Source organism: Onychostoma macrolepis, chromosome 25, assembly GCF_012432095.1.
Source record: "Onychostoma macrolepis isolate SWU-2019 chromosome 25, ASM1243209v1, whole genome shotgun sequence".
NCBI classification, from domain to species: Eukaryota; Metazoa; Chordata; class Actinopteri; order Cypriniformes; family Cyprinidae; genus Onychostoma; species Onychostoma macrolepis.
Window position 1 is genome coordinate 10,078,073 of NC_081179.1, and position 24,581 is coordinate 10,102,653.

Consider the following 24,581-nt stretch of genomic DNA (forward strand, 5'->3'; position numbering starts at 1 on the left):
TTCATTTTGCAGATTTATTAAAAAGAAAACTGAAATATCACATGGTCCTAAGTATTCAGACCCCTTAAATTTTTCACTCTTTGTTATATTGCAGCCATTTGCTAACATCATTTAAGTTCATTTTGCAGATTTATTAAAAAGAAAACTGAAATATCACATGGTCCTAAGTATTCAGACCCCTTAAATTTTTCACTCTTTGTTATATTGCAGCCATTTGCTAACATCATTTAAGTTCATTTTGCAGATTTATTAAAAAGAAAACTGAAATATCACATGGTCCTAAGTATTCAGACCCTTTGCTCAGTATTTAGTAGAAGCACCCTTTGATCTAATACAGCCATGAGTCTTTTGGGAAAGATGCAACAAGTTTTTCACACCTGGATTTGGGGATCCTCTGCCATTCCTCCTTGCAGATCCTCTCCAGTTCTGTCAGGTTGATGGTAAACGTTGGTGGACAGCCATTTTAGGTCTCTCCAGAGATGCTCAATTGGGTTTAAGTCAGGGCTCTGGCTGGGCCATTCAAGAACAGTCACAGAGTTGTTGTGAAGCCACTCCTTCGTTATTTTAGCTGTGTGCTTAGGGTCATTGTCTTGTTGAAATCTTCATCATCCTGATAAGTGTTGAAATATATTTACTGAGAAAAATAGTGACGTGTTCAATACTTATTTTACCAGCTGTAAGTATATACTGTGTGTGTATATATATATATTTATATATATATATGCATTTATATATATATATACATACACACACACACAATATGTGTGTATATATATATATATACATACACACATATATTATGTAAACAAAACTTTTATTTTGAATGTGATTAATCGCGATTAATTGTAATTTTTATATGTGTATATATATATATATATATACATACACACATATCATATATATATATATACATACAGCGGGTAAAATAAGTATTGAACACGTTACTATTTTTCTCAGTAAATATATTTCTAAAGGTGCTGTTGACATGACGTTTTCACCAGATGTCGGTAACAACCCAAGTAATCCATACATACAAACAAAACAAAACAAATAAGTTCAGAAATTAAGTTATGTGTAATAAAATGGAATGACCAGGAAAACGTATTAAACACACTTACTGAAATGTATTTAATACTGCATAAAAGCCATGGTTGGTTATAACAGCTTTAAGACACCTACTGTATGGAGAAACTAGTTGTATGCATTGCTCAGGAGTGATTTTGGCCCATTCTTCCACACAAACACAAACAGTCTTCAAATGTTGAAGGTTCCGTGGGCCTCTTCTGTGAACTCTGATCTTTAGTTCTTTCCATTGATTTTCTATTGAATTCAAGTCAGGTGATTGGCTGGGCCATTCTAGCAGCTTATTTTCTTTCTGTGATACCAATTGAGAGTTCCCTTGGCTGTGTTTGGCATCATTGTCTTGTTGAAATCTTCATCATCCTGATAAGTGTTGAAATATATTTACTGAGAAAAATAGTGACGTGTTCAATACTTATTTTACCAGCTGTAAGTATATACTGTGTGTGTATATATATATATATATTTATATATATATATATATATATGCATTTATATATATATATATATATATATATACACACACACACACACAATATGTGTATATACAGTGGTACGGAAAGTATTCAGACCCCTTAAATTTTTCACTCTTTGTTATATTGCAGCCATTTGCTAACATCATTTAAGTTCATTTTGCAGATTTATTAAAAAGAAAACTGAAATATCACATGGTCCTAAGTATTCAGACCCTTTGCTCAGTATTTAGTAGAAGCACCCTTTGATCTAATACAGCCATGAGTCTTTTGGGAAAGATGCAACAAGTTTTTCACACCTGGATTTGGGGATCCTCTGCCATTCCTCCTTGCAGATCCTCTCCAGTTCTGTCAGGTTGATGGTAAACGTTGGTGGACAGCCATTTTAGGTCTCTCCAGAGATGCTCAATTGGGTTTAAGTCAGGGCTCTGGCTGGGCCATTCAAGAACAGTCACAGAGTTGTTGTGAAGCCACTCCTTCGTTATTTTAGCTGTGTGCTTAGGGTCATTGTCTTGTTGGAAGGTAAACCTTCGCCCAGTCTGAGGTCCTGAGCACTCTGGAGAAGGTTTTCATCCAGGATATCCCTGTTGCTTGTGCACCTTTTCCTACCCAAATTCTTCCTTCCAGTCAACTTTGCATTTAATATGCTTTGATACAGCACTCTGTAAACAGCCACACCTTTCAGTAATGACCTTCTGTGACTTACCCTCTTTGTGGAGGGCGTCAATGTTTGTCTTCTGGATCATTGCCAAGTCAGCAGTCTTCCCCATTATTGTGGTTTCAAAGAATAAGAGATACCCAGAATTTATACTGTAGGGATGGTCATTTATTCAAACTCAAATGTAAATATTCTAATATTTTGAGATACTGATTTTTGACTTTCATGAGCTGTAAGCTCTAATCATCAAAATTAAAAGAAATAAACATTTTAAATATATCAGACTGTGTGTAATGAATGAATATAATATACAAGTTTCACTTTTTGAATGGAATTAGTGAAATAAATCAACTTTTTGATGATATTCTAATTATATGACCAGCACCTGTATATATATATATATACATACAGCGGGTAAAATAAGTATTGAACACGTTACTATTTTTCTCAGTAAATATATTTCTAAAGGTGCTGTTGACATGACGTTTTCACCAGATGTCGGTAACAACCCAAGTAATCCATACATACAAACAAAACAAAACAAATAAGTTCAGAAATTAAGTTCTGTGTAATAAAATGGAATGACCCAGGGAAAACGTATTAAACACACTTACTGAAATTTATTTAATACTTCGTACAAAAGCCATGGTTGGTTATAACAGCTTTAAGACACCTCCTGTATGGAGAAACTAGTTGTATGCATTGCTCAGGAGTGATTTTGGCCCATTCTTCCACACAAACAGTCTTCAAATGTTGAAGGTTCCGTGGGCCTCTTCTGTGAACTCTGATCTTTAGTTCTTTCCATTGATTTTCTATTGAATTCAAGTCAGGTGATTGGCTGGGCCATTCTAGCAGCTTATTTTCTTTCTCTGAAACCAATTGAGAGTTCCCTTGGCTGTGTTTGGGATCATTGTCTTGTTGAAATCTTCATCATCCTGATAAGTGTTGAAATATATTTACTGAGAAAAATAGTGACGTGTTCAATACTTATTTTACCAGCTGTATGTATATACTGTGTGTGTGTATATATATATATATATATATACACACACACACACACACACACACACACACAATATGTGTGTATATGTATGTATTTTAATATTGATGTTTTGCCATTTTTTTCTTAAAAAGAATAAATATATTTAAATATGGATTCTATTTTTAGGACATAAATTAATTTCTAGGACTAATCAAGTATATAAATTGTGGCATTGACCATGAAAACAAAATTCAAGAAATTCATGTTGTCTTCTTTTATTGCTTTTCTATGATTCTGAATTGCAGATGCCTTTAAATACTCTTGAAACAAATCGTGATTGTCCTCCTCTGATCTTAAGACTAGAAAATAAAGTTTATTTTAAGGTGTGAAAATGGCTCTGCTGATGACAAGTGTCATTTATTGATCTGTGGAGGCTCTTGAGTTCACTGCTGGTCACATATGATGCTGTGTTCACCCTTAGTCGACCAATGGGGTCGTTATTTGAAGCACACATCTGTAATGATCGGCCACAACGAGCAGTTATTAAAGCTGATGCTTGGCTAACCTTTGGCGAAAGATGCTTAATTTGTATCATTGGTCAGTTGCACCGCAGTCAAGGGCAGGTTCTTGCTCGAGCCTTGATTGTTTGCGATTAAACCCCGATTGCGCCGATCTGTCACCATGTCAACGAGGAACCCGTAACCGGCGCCAAATGCAGGCCAGGGATATTTTCATGTGCAGGGAATAGAAGCCGCATCCTCACATGTGATTATGTCTCATATACAAGGGCTGGCAGCAGCTGTGAAACTAGTATTAGAAGGAAGGTAGGAGGAGAAGGCAATGGAGGTGTGTGTATGTGTGCGATTGTGTGTGTCGGTTTAGTGGTGAGGCATTCCGTGGGTGGGCTGTTGAATCCAGCTGGATATAGTGGGCTGGAGAGCTACAGAGCCCTGGATCTCTCTCTCTCTCTCTGTCTTTCTGCTTTTGGTTCTCACATTCACGTTCACACATGCACATAGGCATTGCTGCAGAGACCCCCTCTCCTTTCTCTTTGGGTGTAGACTTTACTGTAGCGTCACACTTGAATTGGACTTCACAAAGCTGAGGGCGAAGTCTGTCACTTTTGGATCTGGGTGAGGCGGGATACCTTGTGACGTGTCTAATTTTGCTCTTAGAAGGTCGAGAATCAGATAGTAGAAGGTTTTCTTGAGTTGGATCACACTGAATTCATTTTTCTATCATCTACTTTTCTTCTGAAGGAAAAGTGTGCCAGGGTTCTTCTGGTTCGAGGAGCCAGCAAAGACGTCAAAAACTACCGAGGACAAACGCCCTTTCAGGTACAAGTTTTTTGCTTGGCTACTTTTTAATGACTTAAAACAATTTTCTCAAATAAGCTTGCTTATGAATTTTTGTATATTTTGTTGGTTTAGCGTTAAAAAAAAAATTCACAACCATGAGCACTGAATGAATTTGTGTGTGTTTGTTGTTCTGACGTTCAGAGTTCTTAATTAATTAGACGGAATGTCACATGAAAGCACAGGCATTATGTAAGACAGCACTCAGAGAACAATGAGTGAGCGTCAGGGTAATTAATCATTTTATTACGTTTGTTTGCATGGGTTTTTGGTATCTTCAGATAATTAGGAGTTAGATTTTAAAAAGATAATGAACATCAAATCAGTTTTTGTGTTTTCTTAAATGCTTTAGTTGCTTTCAAGAAAAATCTCTGGTTATTTTGTTTGTTTATTTAAAGAGTTTCTTTCTCAAATGTCAGATTGTGACATTCAATAGCTTGTCTGACAGCAATGGACATGATCCAAGTCTGTGGCCATGGGCTGATGAGAGTGTTGCGTTTACTGTTCAGTGGCCTTCAATAATGACTGTGACTGCAATGCCACTAGGCATTAGTGATTATTATTAGAAATATAGTTAAAACTGAAGTCATATTTGTGCCAGTAGTCATTAGTGCGTATTATTAGAATTATAGTCAAAACTGAAGTAATTTTTAAGATGATAGTCATTAGTGCATATTGTCACAAACATTGGCAAAGTTTGATCGGGAAATTAAACAATGTTCTGACAGAAACGTATTAACTCAAACATGTTTATGGCTTGAAAAAAGTATAAGATTTAAAGGGATAGTTTACCCAAAAATTAAAATTCTGTCATCATTTACTTACCCTCAATTTCTTCCAAATCTATGTGTTGAGCACATAAGAAGATATTTTGAAGAACGTTGGTAACCAAACAGTTGACGGTAGCCTTTGACTTCCATAGGGAAAAAAATAAAAAATACTATGGAAGTCAATGGCTACCGTCAGCTGTTTGGTGACCAACATTCTTCTTAATATCTTCTTTTGTGCTCAACAGAAGCAAGAAACTCAGAATTTTCATTTTTGGGCGAACTACACTTAAGAAAAGTGTATACATATTTTAACGTCTACCTACCATTTGTGCATTGTGTTATTGTGCCAATCAGATTAATCAGAGACAGATTATATAATTTACAGTAAATAAATTGTAATTTTGAGTTCTTAACATTTAGACTTCTAACTTGAAAGATTTTCCTGCTAAATAATTAAATATACCTGTTTTGAGTTAGGATGCCAAAACATGATATTTTTAGTAATGTTAAATTAATGATAAATTATGATTACTTTGTTAGTGACAACATTATGGTTTACAGTGTAGTTATCAATGCTTATTGTCAGAACAAGAGTAGAAAGAATACAATTTTTAAATTTTACACATTTATGCATTAAGCAGAACTTTTGTTAATTTAGCAACATTTCTTATTAACAATTAACACAACTTTTTCTTCTGCTTCACAAAGGTTAGTGATGATTTTCAAACAGGTTTCTCAAAAACTATGTCTTCAATTGGTTGGATTGCCCCACCCATTCCAAACATAACCACGCCCTATACTCACGCTATTGGTTAAACCACTGTTGCCGTGTTAGTCTGAATCCTTAAACAAACAACGTTTTGATTACAATGCAGAGTAAAGGTCCTTGCACACCGAGTCTGAAATGTTCGTATGCGTTTTTCGTATTCGCCATTCTAAAAATTCGTCACACAAAGAAACCTTGCACACTGAGTCCGACGCGTATTAATTAATCTGTTGTGAAAAAATTCGTAAACAATACAAAATGGAGTCTTCAAGCAGTGAGGATGATTTTGTTGTCTTCTCTCACCTTAAAACAAGAAAAAGAAAGAGGAAATATTGGGTCCATCCAATCCGGAGGTAGCTTAGAGAGGAAGGAGAGTTCCACTTCCTTATTAAGGAGCTGCAGGTGATTCAAAGTTTACTTCAGGATGTCAGTGGTTCAGTTTGACGCTTTGCTAGTGATACTGGAGCCACGTGTTAAAAAGAAGACCATTGATTCTGGATTTTGGCATTCGCTTTTACGGTGGCTCTGAATTGTCAAAACACCTCTCAAAATGATTGCTACGTATGCGAAAAATGGAGAAAATCTAACCCGATCCGAATTTTTTTATGACGGACGAAATTTTTGGAGGCATTGTGTAAACATGATTGACACAGCATGAGGTCGTATTTATTTTTTAACGTGCGAAAATTTGTAACGAAAATTACAGACTCAGTGTGCAAGGACCGTTATTTACACATTTCAGGGGAAGCAAACTACAAATGATGTACTTCCAGCTCAATTAAAAGTATTTTAAACGAATGACACATACACGTTTACAGGATACAGGAGCTTATAATATTTCATTTACATGATTGATTTTACATTGTGATATACTGTATTATAATAGGAATATTTTAAGATTCAATCTTTTAAGTACCCACTTCTAATTACGTTTTTTGATTATTTTGAGTTCAGATGCTATTAAAATGACATAATCCAAACTCATAATCCCCACCCCTCATATCACTATCATAATGAAGTGAATTATTAAAGCTTCAAAGCAAATGCTGATAGCAAAATAACACGTACAGTAAACCCTTTAATAGCAAACACGCCAACATCAATACTGTACTAAACCACCCACATAACGAAAGCTTAACCCTTTGAAATGCATCCTCCTTGACAGAAATATCCATATCCTTTTTGCTCTTTGCCACATCTATCACATTGCATTTTTATTCATAGTTTGATTTCACAGTGCACAGACCTGTTCATCCAGTAAAAGCCTGGCATGTTTTTAGTTTATGGTTAAAGTTTAAACACCTTTTTCTGTTTTCAATGTAATAGAGTGGAAAAATACTTGGTTTGGATATATGCCTTTACTGGACTGAAATATATGTTGTTGTTTGTGCCTCAAGGAAAACTGTGGCTTTTATTAGCAAGATGGCACATATCGCAACAGTAAGCCAATGGCAAACCTCCAAAAACATTAAAATAGAGCTGAGATCATTAGTTTTGCAGTCGGCTCTACAGCTAAATGCATCAAGTCAAACATTAGCAACACTTGCCGCTACATTTAGTGTTCATGGCTGGCCTCTTTGTGCGAGTTTCTCGGTTTACAACCTCTAAAGCTTTGAACTGACCCTGCTCACTCCAAACCTGAAGTAGGAGTGAAGTGTTTATGTAATGTACATATCAGCGCTCTCCTGATGCGTTGTTTAATGCGCTGTATTATTCATCTCATGCTGCTAAAATCATATTTCACGCCTCGGCGATCGCTCGATTACAACTCATTTAAGCAGCTCATGAAACTTCAGGCTCTCGGCAGGAACACTCCGATCCGCCTGGTTAAACAAGACTTTTTCCCGGCAAAATCGAAAATGTGCCGAGCAAATTGTATTACCGTTACCCTTTTACGTTGATGCAGGGTCAACAGCAAACCGAAAGGTTCTTACACAACAGTGTGTGCTTTCGTACATCAGACCACCCAAAACTACTTGTGTGAATTGTGTTTAACAGTTGAATAAATTTCTTGACCTATTTGTTTCAGAATTGGGCCTTTACTGCGTCGATTGACTTACCTTTGTGTTGTTGTTTTTTTTCTATTTAATTCATCTAGCATTAACTCTAAGCTGCAGCCAGGCACCGTATTTCATTAGAAAAGGAATGCAGTTCTTCTCAAGCTCATTACGTAAATCTTAGCAACTAATTTAGTGTAATGTGAATGAAGTCTGTGTTTTATCACTCTTAGGAATACACTACTCCAAAACCCACAAGCGTAATGGGTTACTGTGCCTTTGTGCACCATTTAAAACCCAGTTTTGTTCTCACGACCAGACTTGGTGACCAGACTGATGCGTAAATTATAGATCTTATAATAGACTGCGTAGCTAACTTTTTAAAGGGTGGTAAAATTAAAGCCATTAAATAGAAATGAACCTCTGCTGAATGGGTAGTCGTGCTATTGGAACTTTTTTTTTGTTTCATTGCTGTGAAGGCCCTTTTGAGGATACATTAAGCTTTGCAGGGGTGGTTCACCAAAAAATGAAAATTCTGTCATTAACTCACCCTCCTGTTGTTCAAAACCTGTATGACCTTTTGTTAGGCAGTAAGTTCATGCTGCAATATTATATTGTTTTACTCAATCGTTTAAAAGTTTGGGGTCAGATATTCAGGGTTGGGGTAAGATTTTTTGTTTAAGAAATTAATAAAAAATTTTAGTACACACATTAAATTGATCAGAAGTAACAGTAAAGACTTTTATAATTTTCCAGAAGATTTCTGTTTCAAATAAATGCTTTCTTTCGATTCATCATATAGCTGAAAATTCAACATTGCATCACAGGAATAAATTACATTTTTAAATATTGTAAAATAGAAAAGGGTTATTTGAAATGTTAAAAATATTTCACAATATTGCAGTATTTATTTATTTTCAAATAAATGCACCTGGGTGAGCATAAGACACTTATTTCAGAAACATTTTTAAAAGTCTTACTGACTCCAAATTTTGAATGGTAATTTATATGATACTTTTTATTTTAGAAAAAGTTGAACTGATAAAACAATAAAATTTGCATCTATGCAATGGTGGTATTATTTTTGATTCAGTAGGTCTGACTGCAGGTTTGCTGACTCAGACACTTGTTTGTTCTGTCCTTGTGCTACCAGTAATAATTAATTTAATTTAATTTAATTTAATTTTACTTTACTTTACTTTACTTTACTTTACTTTACTTTACTTTACTTTACTTTACTTTACTTTACTTTACTTTGTTTTGTTTTGTTTGTTTTATTTTATTTTGTGTGGGCTCAACCAAAAAATAATAAAATAAAAAAATAAAAAATGTTGAACACTTTGTGAGAAAGTCAGTGAATGAATCTAATATACTATATATGTTTGTTTGTTTTTCTAAAGGTGGCAATAATTGCTGGAAATTTTGAGCTTGCAGAATTAATAAAGAATCACAAAGACGCTGATATTGGTAAGTTATAATAAACTCACTTTCTTTGATGTTTGTAAAAACAACCTTATAACATAATATTTGATGAATTCCTGAAATGTTCCAAAGTTAGATGTACAACATACAAAGTAAAAAGGGACGAGTACTAAAAAATCTTGTTCATATAATCTGAGATTCTGAGTTTCTGTAAATAGCCAGTCACATTTGTAATTAGCAACAGAATATTTAGTTGCTGGGTTGCCCCGCCCACAGTGCCCACAGTGACATTTTATTGGTCCAAATATTTTTTTATCTGCTACACATCAGAATTAACACAAGGTTGCAGTGCAATGTAAATTTGCAGGATATAAATGGTCCAATATATGCAGGAAAGCCAAATCCAATAACTATTCAGTACACAAATAGATATTAAAAAGGATGCCAAATGGAATTTAGTATGCAGACATTACAAAGATATCACTATTGGGTGTTTTGAATGCTAAACTATCAATGGAACAAAAATAGACTCTAGACAACTGTAATTATCTACAGAACAAAATTTTAATCAAGTCATTGTATGGTTCATGCTGTATTAATTGTTGGGGAATTATTTTGGAGGAGTATCAATATTGCCTTGTTTTGATTAGCTGTGATTTTATTGTATCGCAGCTTTCAATTCGTATGAATAAATTACATTTTGCTAGAAACTTGTCGCATTGCGTCCCGCCTGGTTAGGCCACGATGTTGTGAACACCTCTGAAGTCTTGATTATACTGAAAATAAGCATGACCAAATAATTAAATAAAAATGAAAATTTCCTCTGCAAAATTCCTGAGAGAGTATCATATTTATTAAGGTGTATGATATGATCCAATTATCAGGCAGGGAGCTGATGCTGCAGGTGCAAAAGTTGTACTATGTGCTAAAGGCTAACATAAGCTAAAATGGGCTTCCTCTATTGTTGCTAGTGACACAACAGACGTCATCTCCAGCAGTTCCCATAATTATGCAGTGTTATAATGCTGGGCCTCAGCAATTTGTGCCTCTAGGGCTCCTGAAGTGGCTCACTTTAACTTATAATTGTGCATTTGAACCTTAAGTGAATATACAAGGTCTGTTTACTCTTTTTGGGGTAATTTTTAAGCTATTTAAGTTATTTTGCATAGGAGCAAATCTAGTTTTCATATAGTTTTCATGTAGTAGCTCTGTAATTTTCAATATATTTCAATATGTTTAATATTTATAATAAAATAACATTTATATTTATTTCATGTTTTTATTTACTGTTTCTGGGGCCATTTTTTAAATTATTTTTGAAGTTATTTTGCATATATGAACAAATGTATTTTTCATATATCATGTATGTATTTTAATATACTGTATCTTATGCGTATCCGGCAAAATATTTTGGCCATAAACAGATTTTTTTTTACCTTGCTCGGCACTCTCTACTCCTACAGCTCTAACTCGTGTAGCAGATGTCAGTATTAATTTACCAAAAGTAAAATGCATCCGTATATTTTTCTGACACTCTCAGCCACACTCTGAGGAATCCAGTGATTGAATGCGCTGGTTTCAATTAACGGACCGCATAATCATCTGCCTCATTAAAGCTAGGAAAGGCACAACAGATTTAATTAATCATTAGACATCATTAAACGAAAGGATTTGGATGAAATGAAGTCTGTTCTGGGTAAATAAGACTTTGAAGGACTTCACACACAACGGATGTGTCTGTATATAATGTAGAGTGGAGATAACTTGACATAAATAACTCATTTACATATTAATTATTCATAACAGCCATTTTGCATGTACATTTTCACTGCGTTCCGCATATAACGTGATTCATGTGCGTTATGCTTTATAAATGATGATATTAGTGATATTTGTTTGCCCCTGAAGGTTATGTGCACAGGCGTTGCTGATTGTCGTTGCACCCTATAGATGATTTCATGCGTCGAACCCAAGCGTGCATCTAGAGAGAGCGTTACTCAGTGGAGCTGACCTACATAAGCTACAGACCTTACAGGAAGAGGAGACTCATCCATATACACACACACACTTGCACACCAGCAGAATTCCTACTATTTCCTGTACTGAATTTAGGCCATTATCAAGTCCTAGGTTTTTTTTTTTTTCTGATCAGAATTGTCACGTTCAAGTTTTTTGTCACATTTGTCCTGGTTTTTCTGACCTGCAATGCTAATCTTCGTCTCACCGACGTGCCATAACATTGTTAACCTGCTTATTGGATGACATTGAGTGACTTTGATTGCTTTGTCAGTTCATTTTCCCTCTATAATAATGTAAAATTGAAATGTGGGATAACGTTTCCAGAACTATGCGCTTTAAAGTAAAGGTTCTTTATGGGTGTCAGTGGTTCCATGAAGAACCTTTAACATCCACGAAAGGTTCTTTATAGTGGAAAAAGTTCTCAGGGTTTCTGCAGGTCTTAAAAAAGGTCTTTACAATTAGTTTTTTCACAAATTAAGACCTTAAAAGGTCCTAAATCGGAGCAGAATTCATAAAGTCATTTTAGTTTTTCAATTCAAATACTGTATCTAAACATCCTTAAATCAAGATACATTTACTTGAGATGCAAACTGAACATATGAAGTCTTGTTTTCTGAGAAATGGAATTAAAGTGAAACATAAATACTTACATGTATTTGTTTGTATACTACAGATACATTTACATATTTTTATGTAATTAATAAAAATACCCTGCAATTGTACTTTTTAGTATACTAAACTGGTATACTTAAAGTCTGCTAAATTGGAACAACTAATTTTGTACCTAATGCACTTTAATTGTGCAGAAGTAGTGCTGAAGTCCAACTAAAGCTATACTGAAATATATGATTGTGCTAAATTGGAGCTATTGCAAGTATACTTTAGGTACACTTTAAGTATCTCACATTTAAAGACTTAGATTTTTCAAAAAGCAAACAATCCTCATCAATATTTTTAAAATCAGTAAGTGTCAAGCGATGTGTTATGTAAATAATGTAAATTTGTTAATAGATTTGAACTATACTTAGTATGAAAGAAATGTATTTTAACTGTAGGATATGTTTAAAACAAGAACAAATTTCTGTCAGTGGGATATTAAGTTGATTTTTCCAAGCCCACTGGCAGATTTTTGTTCTTGTTTTAACCACAAACTCACTTAATTTTGATCAGTTTTTCATAAAGCAAGACTCATGATATTTTGCTTCTGAAGTAATTGGTTGATTTAAAAATCTCTGAACATTTGCAATGGAAAAAAGACAAAAATACAGAGGATGAACATCACTTTTTTGCAGCGTGATCAGAAGGTACAGTAAAAGTTATTTCATAGTATTTTGTAAAATGAATTAAAAAGTAATGGGAATCTGTTGGAAGTTGTATTTTCAAACTTTTAAGTGTTGACCTTTACATTTAGAGACCATATTGGCTTACTGTGTTCCATTCAATTTATTCCTTTCTTTTCTTTACATAGTCATAACAACTCTTAAATTTACTTTAATAAAACCTGCAGAAACCCTGATTCTTCAGATTATTCAAATGGACTTGACACAAAAAAAAAGGCCTGTTCCAAGGTTCTTTGGGGAACCTCAAATGCATCTCCAGTGGCATTTCTGCAAAAACCTCATTTTGGAACCTTTATTTTTAAGAGTGTAGCTGGAGAATAGAGTTGACCTGAAGTGTAGATGTAAGACCTAGCATTACGCATCTTCTTTGCTACAGCTGTCAGGTTTTCCTTATACCTCTGGGTAACAGCTTTGACATAAACACAGAGATCCCATCAGCAGAATATGGGAATCAGCAGGCTTCCGGATGTTTCAATCTCAGGGAAAGGAACCTTTGACGGAACGAACCGGTTGGCCAGCTGTGTGCCGATATTGTTTTCATAAGATTTTGATTGAACAATCTTCAATAGTTGCACAGTTTGCCGATGCGTCTAAAGCGTCACTCAGGGAGGAAACAGGATCGGCTTGTTATTTTCATGCGCATAGTAGCAGGGGATCCGGTAATTACGTGTCACATGTTAGACCACAGCGGAGGGCACAGTGTCAGAGCTTTGATCTTCACAAATTTCAACCGTTTGCGTTTTTAAACTCCATCGAAATCCTTCGGGTTTTGTTTGTTTATGTGCTGGGGCCTCCATGCCTATATGTTTAAAACAAGCACTGTAGTTATGTATGTAAATGGACGTCCCATTTAATGCCACACGGAGGTTGCCATGGTTCCCGGATCCACACAATAATTGGCTTAAGGGATGTGAGTTTGCCTTGTGCGCACTTGTCGCGGTTGAGAAGCCAAGGAGGTCTCAGAGCCTGGCTTATTATCGACTTACTTGTTAAAGCATATGAAATGGCGCCGATTTCAAAGAACTCTCAAATATTGTGTGAATTATGGGAAGATATGCATGTATGCAAATGCACACACACACACACACCCGCAGGCTCATATTACATTCCGCCAGTCTATATTAGATATTGGGGCCGCTGGGAAATATAATACACCGTCTTGAGTTTTAATCATGGTTTATAAACAAGACCAAATTCAAAGCATGACAGAGTGATGGATTTCAGCTCACCACCCAAGTTCAAACCTACGCTAGCTTCGATCGAATAGGTTGAGCTCTTTGATTCGAGATACGGTTTCAAGTGCAATTTAATGACTATTGATTTAATGAGACTGTGGATACCAGCTGCGGTGGCCGGCTCTTTGGAGGCCCGGCGGAATTGTTTGTTACGTATAAAGAGTCCTTAATTGGGTGAAAATGTCTATTCATCTTCAGCTCCGCTCTGGATGGGCAAAGGATTTAGAAATTGCTGACACATATGAAAGGATGTTTTTTTTATCAGGAAAGATTAATCAAAGCAACCCAAGCAAGGGCGACCTGCACTTTTTTGTAAGGCTGGGTTGTTAATGGCGTGAGAGAAGAGAAGAAGAACGAGAAGAAAGCAAAAGGAAAGAGGAGGCCGTCCGTAGAGAGTTAACTCACAGGGTTTGCGTTGCGTTATTTTAAAGTGGAGCTCGTTTTATTTTGAAACATGGCCATATCATAAACGCTCCCTGAAAACACATTCACAGCTCCCACTGGGAACCAGTTTCAAACGATTTTGCCGCTTATGGTGTTATTACTTGTGTGTGAGTTGAGTTAGATGTGAGAAGCTGTCAGGTTTGTTGTTTTGCTGGCTCATTAGACCACAGAGATGGAATTGAGATTTCTAATGATGCACGAATTATGTTGGATTTACTGTTCCTCTCTGTTATCTAATTAGCAGTGTACATTGGGAGACATACAGTGAGGTCCAGAAAATCATTAGACCATATTGAAAATGTTTTTTTTTTTAATATGAAAAAAAAAAAAACATTTTAGTATTTCCAATTTGGTGTTACCGACTTTACATTTAATTTTTCTACTTGTTTTTTAGTCGAGCACCCATTTGAAATTGATGTGCGTGCTTTTGTTTGCATTTTTGTCATTTTTATTATCATGCTTTTTATCTCTAATTAGTACTTCAACTTATTTCAGTTATTTGGCCATGGCAACAGTTCTCGTTTTCATTAACGTTTTTTTTTTTTTCATTTTAAAAATGAAAAAAAGTTTTCATCTGATATTTATATTTAATTATTTAAATTAACGATAATTATTTGAACAGTTTTAGTTTTAGTTAACTATAACAAATCTAAACAATTTGTGAATATATTTCCGAATTAATACATTTTCATTTATTTATTTATCGTAAATTAATTTTTGTGGATAATCAAGTTTTGCGCAAACTTATGAAGTTCATGTCAGTTTGAATACTGCTCTCATTAAAGCAGCAGTCCAAACCAAATTCTGAAGTTCATGTTTATTTTTAAATTGAACTTTTCGCTCATTTTTATGCTCTAAATTTTTGTAAAATTTGAATCTAAAGCAAAATGTAAGGATCTGAACTAGTGGTTTCAGACTTTGGAATCCCTCTGTATATTATCAACTCCATATCCATATATATGCTGACGACATCATACCCTGACACAGATTTTAATATGCAAGAATTCCTTCCTCCTTGCTTCCTTTTCATCTCATGCCAGAAAATGGGAGGAGGGGATAAAAAGAGAGAGAGGGAAAGAGAGCTCGAGAGGCAATTGTGAATTGCTAGTGCGAAAGGACAGCCCACATACATGGGTAACGGGAGAATTCACAACCCGGCAACTTGCACTGACTAATTTAGACATCCATCCCTGGGTTGCTTAGCAACACTCGGGGGCTTGATTCCCATACAGCTGTTTTTCGGCGAGCCAACAAGGGTTAAAATCCCTAATCAATAGCACCTTCTCATTGTTGCGAGTTAATTCGAGCGTCTTGATTGCATGTTTGGTGGGCGGTCGTCAGCGATTTTTAAAAACCCTCCTGATGACATTGCGAGCCACTGATGGGCCGAACTTGAAGAATTTTGGGGCAACTGTGTTTATCTCAGTACTTTGTGTCATAATGGTGGTGTTTTGAATCAAATTATCCCAGCATGGTCTTGTCACCCAGCTGATTCAACAACACACTCCAATCAGTCTTCTGCCTTGTCTACCTAGAGGAATCCAAGCAGGGGGAGGCTTGAACTGATAGTACAGTGAATGATTTGGTGGCGGGGAGAGAGTGATGTAGAGGAAGAGAGATAGAGAGAGAAAAGGGGGCGGGGCGAAACGGAAAGAAACTGAGACAGAGCGAGAGAGTTGGTGTGTACGTATGTGTGTCAGCGAGAGAGCGAAGAAACGTGCGAGGCTTGTGCACTCTGCCGTTTCCTCTCGCAGTCACAGACGGCATCATGTGGAGCGGGCACTGTCACCACAGTGCTTGCCTTCTCTGTAACCCTCTCCGTTGTGCTTCACTGACCAAGGAACCTCAGTCCAGGAGAACCTGACCTTCTCAAGGCGAAACGGACATTCCAAGGGAGTTATTGAGCAATAAACTCAGAGGAGATATGAAGTCTTTACTGAATGCCTTCAAGAAAGAAGGTAAGAGGTGATCTTTTGGGTTTTTGAGGGTCTGGAGCAGGGGTCTCCTGACCTTTGGTGACTTCTGTTCCATGGGATTAGTGCTCAGAACTCCAGCCTTAGAGTTACACAATGTTCTGACTTTTCTTAGGAGTGGAAAAGTCTTTGATTTCTATCATGTATTATGACAGATTATAACAAAAGTTGAATCTCAAGAGCGAATTAGTCTGAGGTGGAGAGAACATCACTTTGAGAGAGTCATTTCCATCTGCAAGGAATTCAATCAACTTCATGCTGTGAATTTCTAAGCTTCCTCAACATATGTGTTCTACCTTTCCAACAGTTTCGTTTTATATTTAGAATGTTGCTGTTGCCACTTTGATTTCATTTGTTTCAAAGAAATGACTGTTTCATTAGCGTTCCAAAACCAGTCTGTTCTTGGCTTCTTCAGTTGGTGCCAGAAAAACCCTGTTTGTTGTGCTTTATGGGGCTGCCCATATGAACCATGTAGTTTTTTCCCCGTTGTGACATTATCAATATCGGCTTCTTTTAATTGGCGGATTTTATGTGGCATTACCTGCCACATCTTTGGGGACTGGGTGTATTTCTTCACTGCTTGTGGGGGTTGGGTTTGTACATTATTGCTGTAATGATCACATACAGTAGCCTTTTAAATAATGAACAGGAGCATATGTACCTCTGAGACTGTGTCATAATAACTGTCATCCAATGAAAACCTTCCGTGACAGTGAAGGTGATCTAACTGCTCCAGGTTGCCATTACGTCAGCACATTAATGAACAAGGGAGACTGATGTGTGTTTAGCGGCGTAATTCTCCTCTATGCTTCTCCTGGGGTTTTTCACAATATATTTATAGCGTTTGTCTCACCCAGCAAGTGATATCTAGTTCATGTATGAACTGTGTCTTTCAGCGGCCTGGTGTTTCTGAGAAACAAGCTCCTTTGGATAAACATCTTCCTGAACCACCTTTAATATGGCAGCGGATAAATAATAATAGGCATTCATCATGCATATACAGTGAGAACAGTGAACTCAAGGGATTTCCCTAGGCCCAATAAGGGAGGTGTTGTGGAGATATAGGCTTCATCTGGCCCTGAAATGTGTGCATATTACCTAGGAACCACAGAAGTTGGCTGCTGTGGGTGTATGTCTCTGGAGACCAGAGTGATCAGCATAGTCTTGCTGTTTAAGAAACAAAAAAAACTTTGTTTGCGGTATTAAAGGAGTGTTAAGATGTAACTTTGATTTCCGCAAGAAATGCATTTGACTCATCTCTCAGTTTGAAAAAAAAAGAAGCTTTTAGAAAGTCTATTGGGCATTGAAGTAAAAGTTTTTTTTTTTTGCATAACTAGCAACACCAAACTGCTTGTTTTCAGACAGGTTTCCCAAACAGTCTGCCATTGGTCAGCCTTGTCTGCCATTGGTCAAAACTTCTTACCAACCCAAAACTTTTGAACATTAGTGTAACATCGAAAAATTGGCAAACTTTAGCTTTAAAGATAGGACACTATTTCACAACACATTTAAGTCCAGTAAGCCTGGTAACTTTTTGTGTGATACCCTTAAGGATACTAAAAAGTGATATATCCACTAAGTTTCTGTTTACATGGAGCAAACTATACCCAGAGGAATTACATTAGTAAATGATAAAGTCCATTGACCTAGAAAAGTAACTCTACCTCAAAAAGGATGATTTACTATTTTACTATGGTCAACGAATGACCATTTTTCAATTAAACATTACTGAATAATTCATAGAATCCACCAGTATTACTGTTCCTAAATGCTTTCAGTTTGCAAATACCTATTTTGTGTGTTTTTTTTGTAAACTGAGGGACGAGTTGAAATGAATGGTAACAGATAAGCTTCAAATTTTTTACAGCATTTATTAATCTAGGTAAATGTTAATTTATCAGTATGCTTTTTTAAAGTCATGCTCTTTCTTAATACAGCAAATATGTAATCCTCTGCAACCTGAAAATTGAAAATGTATTAGTATATGAAGAAATGATCCCTGATTAATAAATGCTGGGAAACTATTGTTTATTGTTAGTCCACTTTAGCTATTGAATTAACTAATTTTAAAGTATTAAACATAATTGTAAAATGTTAACAAATTATTATCTTATTTAACCAGGATTTTTTTTCTTTAACTAGAATTTGACCATGGATTTAGATGTGCAACATTGATTTGATCTGAGTTCTGACAGCTCATGACATAAATTCAACAACAACTAATTTATTCATTAATTCAATAAATGAGCATCAAACTGGGTGATTGTGAACTTGATGAGCAGACAGCGTTCGGTCTTTTAATGTGACAAAGTTCTTTGTATGTAGAAGGAAGCTGAAGCGCAGTCTGTACTTGAATACTCGTTACAGTGCTCTAATTATTGCAACTTTCAATGGAATGAAGGACACCTAAAAAAGCTGAACTACTTTGACGCAGACGGAGTAGTTGAAAGTCCGTTTCACACTTTGTATAAACAGTCTTTCCTGTTCTTTTTATGTAATCACTCTCTTTGTTTCTATATCTTTCCCAGTGCCTTTTCGGGAGGCACCGACAGGCACGGGTCGGAGCAGGCCGCTGCAGCAAACACCGGCGCAGCACCAGGGTAGGAGCACTCTTTCCGCCCCACGTGTGCTGCTCCGCTCCAACAGCGACAACAACCTGAACGTCAACAAGCTACCGCTGGACCGTTCTTGTTCGCCCTCTCCTGCCGCCTCTCCCCTGCGCAGCCTCTCGCCCCGCCACCCCCAGCAGATGCAGAACAGCCCCAATGGCACGGTGAAGACCATGGCCCGGGGGGGACGCTCCACCCGAAGCCGCTCCCCTTCCCTGGGCCGACTGGGGGAGGGAGACACCCGGAGGCAGACCCCTCAGCGCCACAGCAGGTCAGTGGCTGTCCCAGAAGGAAGCAATGGGACTTGAGGACAACTGTCTCTGTGTCCATGTCTAACCATGTGTCCAGTTTTGTGTGGGTCCCACATGTCCAGACTGGAATGTGTCCCTTTCTGTGAGGACAAAGTTGTTTTTATCTATGGCCACAAGAGGCCCTACAGTATTTATGGAAAATCAGTGTGATTTTTATAAGGCCATGTGTGGATGCAAATAGGTCAAGTGCTGGGAATTGGTCTATGGGATATGGACTGGACTGCAGAGATGCCTGGCTTTTCAAAAATGTTATTTTTGGAGTTTTCAGGACATTAGATCTACAATTAAAGGATTGGTTCATTTCCAGAATAAAAATGTCCTGATAATTTACTCAACCCCATGTCATCCAAGATGTTCGTGTCTTTCTTTCTTCAGTCGCAAAGAAATTACATTTTTTTAGGAAAATATTTCACGATATTTTTCTCCATATAGTGGACTTCAATGGGTTGAAGGTCCAAACTGCAGTTTCAATGCAGCTTCAAAGTAGAGGTCTGCATTCCCACGGATTTCTTGCGACGCAGGATTAAATTCCCGAATAAAACGCGGTTGCAGTCGGTAACTCTGGTGCAATTTGAACGGGAGCGGGCGGTCTAACAATATCCCGTTCCCGACGTCTTTTCAGAACAGCATATCTGCGCTTTATTCAAGCACCGGTACAGCCTGCACTCGACTGTTATGCACGCATGGACCAGTGCTTCGTTTTATTTGCGAATGTCTGTGCGCAGCATGTGCATAACGATGCTCAGAGCAGGCTAACCTACCAGTGGTGAATATACGGCATGCAGACAGAACAGGCAGGTTGTCGATGAGTGACAGAGCAGAATAAAGATGGAGCAAAGTGTGGATGCGCTGTCCTTGAAGAACGCTCAACTCAGTTTTGTTTATATTTTGCTTAGCCTATAATTTTAAATGACAGATGTCGAATTTATTTATTTATTTATTTATTTTTCAAGATGTTAAACGAATTTAGTATTTTGACAAAGACGAATAAAATTATAATAGGCCATTTTTGTACAACCTACATTTTTTTTCCCTCTGCGACACTTGTTCCTATTGTGTTGTAAAGGTTAAACGGATGTGTTTTAAGCCCCAAATTCGTTTAACATTTTGCTGTCAATAAAAGACTCTTGACAAGATGAATAAAATAACAAATACAATTTTGTGCAGACTACACTTTTATTTGTTAGCCTATCTGTCTTTCTTTTAGTAGAGGAAATTTAAATGTGTGATTCTGCAAACGAGATCTAAATTTAGTGGGAACGGTCGGGTCGGGAAGAAAATTATTCAAAGCGGACAGCAGGTGAACAAAGAGTAAATATATCGCGGGAGCGATACCTGAATTTGGACCTTCAACCTGTTGGCCACCATTGAAGTCCACTATATGGAGAAAAATCCTGGAATATTTTCCTCAAAAAACATAATTTCTTTGCGACTGAAGAAAGAAAGACATGAACATCTTGGATGACATGGGGGGGGTGAGTAAATTATCAGGAAACTAATCCTTTCACAATGCCCGTTCACATTATAACCTTTCTAATGAAATTGTTAACAATTATTCACACCACAAACATAACGATAACGAAACAGAGGAACAGTATCAGTGGAATCACTATCAGAATAATTTTTTTCCAGTTGATGAATCCACCTAACTAAAAAGAGCTTGAGCATTTGAAGAGGCAGATGACGTAATTGCAGTGCATGTTACTAAGAAAGAGAAAATTCATGTCTGGTGTTTTTGACGCTGATATGTAGTTACTGTATTTTTATAGTTATCATTCTTGGTGTGAATGGGCCTTTAGATGTTTATTTATGTGTCTTTCAGAGATGGAAATTGAGTAGTAAAAATGGCTTTGAGGCTCAACTTGTATTCCAAATTACAAGACAGCGTGTTGTTTCAAACCTGTGTGACTTTCTTTCTTCTGCGAAATACAGAAGAAGATATTTTGAAGAATATTTTAACTGTTTTAGTCCATACAGTGGAAAGTCAGCGGTGTTCAAATCAACAAACAAAAAACGGAGACTTTGGGTGAGTAAATGATGACAGAATTAAAATTTTTGGGTGAACTATCCCTTCAGTACAATTTAATACAGGCGCTAGATACTGAGGATGTTTAGTGGGAGGTAAAACACATACCATAATTATACATTTATTTGGGAAAACAAGAAGAAATATCCTATTGAGTGAATATTTAATATGTAAACGTTGTTCAGTGTTTTTTTTAAAGTGAACAGTCCTTCCCTTGGTGACTTATTGAATAATGAATAAACTATTAATTTTTAAAGTTCATTGTAGAGATAAAAGAATATTTTGAATCCTTCTATAGTTTCTTTTACGCAAGTATGACATTTATATAAGGGTAATTTTTAGAAATAATACATATTGAAAAATATTTTAAAATAATTAGTATGCACCTGTGAGTTTTTATAAAAGTAAAAGATAGATCATCCAAAAACGAAAAGTCTGTTCTGTTTTCTCACCCTCATGACTTTCCTAATTTTTACACAAAATTATTCAATGTTTTCAGAACACTTGGTATGGGATATTCATGTTACTTTTATAGTGCTTTTACTTACTTTTTGACACTTGAAAGCCTCAGTGCCCATTTAATGTTATTATAATGAAAAGAGCAGCTAGAACATTCTTCAAAATGTCTCCTACTTTGGTTCATAAAAGAAAAGTTTAGAACTACATGAGAGTGAATAGACGATGACAAAATTTCTATTACAGCATATAGACAACTATGTGAATTCAGCGTTGAATGGTACCTATGAAACCCATGCGTTTGCTTGTAGCCTGGAAAAGAAACAGCGGCAAATATTTGGACATCTGTCTGTAAAATAACCCGAGCAGCCAGGGTTTGGCTACATTTGCAATGCGACATGCACCTGATCCAGGATGGGTTTGGACAGACGCCCGGGCTGTTGTTTTTTTAGCTTTGTGACTTTGGGTGCAGAAGTGCAAAATACAAAGTTGCAATATGGAGAATTGGCAAACAATTAGGCCACAGTGAGAGGCAAGAATCTGCTCAGAAAGATAGAGTGCATGTGTGTGTGTGGCCATGCATATATATATTTCCCTGTGAGTGAATGCATGCGTGCGTGGGTGCTCGTCATGTAGTGAAAGTTCAGCATGCACGTGTGCATGAGTGTGTGCGCTTGTGTGCGTCTGTGCGCATGCATGTGTGTCGGTGGGTGTGCGAATCTTGTCACTCAACAGGGGTTCTAGCGCGAGAGCAGGCTCAGTACAGTAAGTGGGCCAGGCCAATTACTCACTTCCACTGCAAAAACTCCTCTAATTAGATGTCATTTTAAAAAGGAAGAATTAACTCCTCTGGTATTTGACCCTGTTCTCCTCTCATTTCTCACGCTGCAGCCTATATAGATTGGTTTGTTGTGCTAGACGTGTTTTACGATGGCATTTATGCTGCCGATGCGGGCCAGCCTAAATAAAAACGGACAACAACCGAAAACAAAGACTACACATCTGGTCTTTTGGCTCCAAAAGCGGGGTCTTCCATTCCAGCTAGTGCCAGTGTTGAACCCGTGGAAATATCATTGGCTTCCGTGCCTGCATGTGTGGCTCAAATGGAAAGCTATTCCTTAGTTACAGCAGCAGTTGCTATGGCTGTGTCCGTATGGTGTGTGTACATGTGTGAGTGTGTCACTTTCGGTCGGTGTCTATGTGTCTTCTATGTGGCTTCTACTCCGTGGTGTATTAGATAATGTGGCTGCTCTTCAGAGGCTCAGAATGGAAGCGAAGCAGATGTAGTCAGTTGTAGCGTCATATTGCCATTTGTCAACCGCTATAAACAAGGGAAATACGAGACGCTCCGTCTCGTGCCAGTAAAGGTCATGTTGTAGAAACACCATGCCGCTTGTTCAGAGTTGTTTTGAAGATCTACCCGTGTAAACAAGTGCTGTGGTATTTACATTTAGGTTTTTCAAGATTTGTGAAGCTACTTCCAAGAATACTATAGTACTACAATAAATAGTATCTAAAAGACATGGTATGGACAATGTACATTTTGTTCATGGGACTTTGTGGTACTTTTAGTGTTTAAATTAAGAAGAACATGCAGTATTTGACTGATGAAACTAGGGAATATGGGGGGGGGGGGAATTAATGTATGATGTAGTAATAATAATATATATGTTTGTTTGTATGTGTATGTATGTATATAATATGTACATGCATACATATAAATAATATGCACATTTCAGCACATACATATCATATATTTATATAAGAGATATATATATATATATATTATACTATAATAATAGTATTTATTTATATTAATACTATTAATTTTATATTTATATTATTACAAACTGTATGTGCTATTGCCCTACACCTAACCCTACCCTTTACAGGAAACTTTGTGCTATTTCAGATTTTCAATACACTCCATTCTGTGTGATTTATAAGTGTTTTAAAAAAAGTGGGGACTTCACACACACACAAACATGGTTGTTTTTGTGAAAAGTGGGGACATCCCATAGGCGTAATGGTTTTTATAGTGTACTTACTGTATGTGCTATTTATAAGCGTTTTGAAAAGTGGGGACATGGGTCAATGTCCTGAGATGTCACCTTCACCTTGACCTATGTCATACCTTTGTCATTATACAAATCTATGTCCTGACTTTTCACAAAAACGCGCGCACACACACACACACACACACGTTTGTTTCTGTAAAATGTGGGGACTTTCCATAGACTTCTATTACTTTTATACTGACCAAACAAGATTTTCTATCCCCTAACTCTAAACCTACCCCTTACAGAAAACCTGTTTGCATTGTTACACTTTCAGATTAACATAATTTACTATTTTTTAATATTTTATTTTTTGGGGACCGTATAATTAATATAAGTAATATATATCTCTTATATAAATACATGATAAATATAATATTAATATACACATACACACATATGTACAAACACACACACACATACACACACACACTCATATATATATATATATATATATATATATATATATATATATATATTACTACTGTGAAGACTATATACATACACACACACACACACACACAGAAACACACACATATTTATATGAGAGCATACAACTGTATTTACACTTATTCTTGAAGTTCTTTTTACTTTTTGTCGTTAAAAAT

The 24,581-nt window shown here is 36.5% G+C and overlaps 1 protein-coding gene across 1 annotated transcript in view; it reads left to right on the forward strand.

Moving 5' to 3' along the window:
* The window catches only part of shank2b (SH3 and multiple ankyrin repeat domains 2b), a 102,440-nt gene that overhangs the window by 28,939 nt on the left and 48,920 nt on the right, over nucleotides 1–24,581 (forward strand). Inside the window, exons 9-11 of the mRNA XM_058767224.1 lie at nucleotides 4,453–4,530; nucleotides 9,482–9,548; nucleotides 19,043–19,394. Coding sequence (XP_058623207.1) covers nucleotides 4,453–4,530; nucleotides 9,482–9,548; nucleotides 19,043–19,394 — 497 coding nt within the window. The remainder of the gene's footprint in view (nucleotides 1–4,452; nucleotides 4,531–9,481; nucleotides 9,549–19,042; nucleotides 19,395–24,581) is intronic.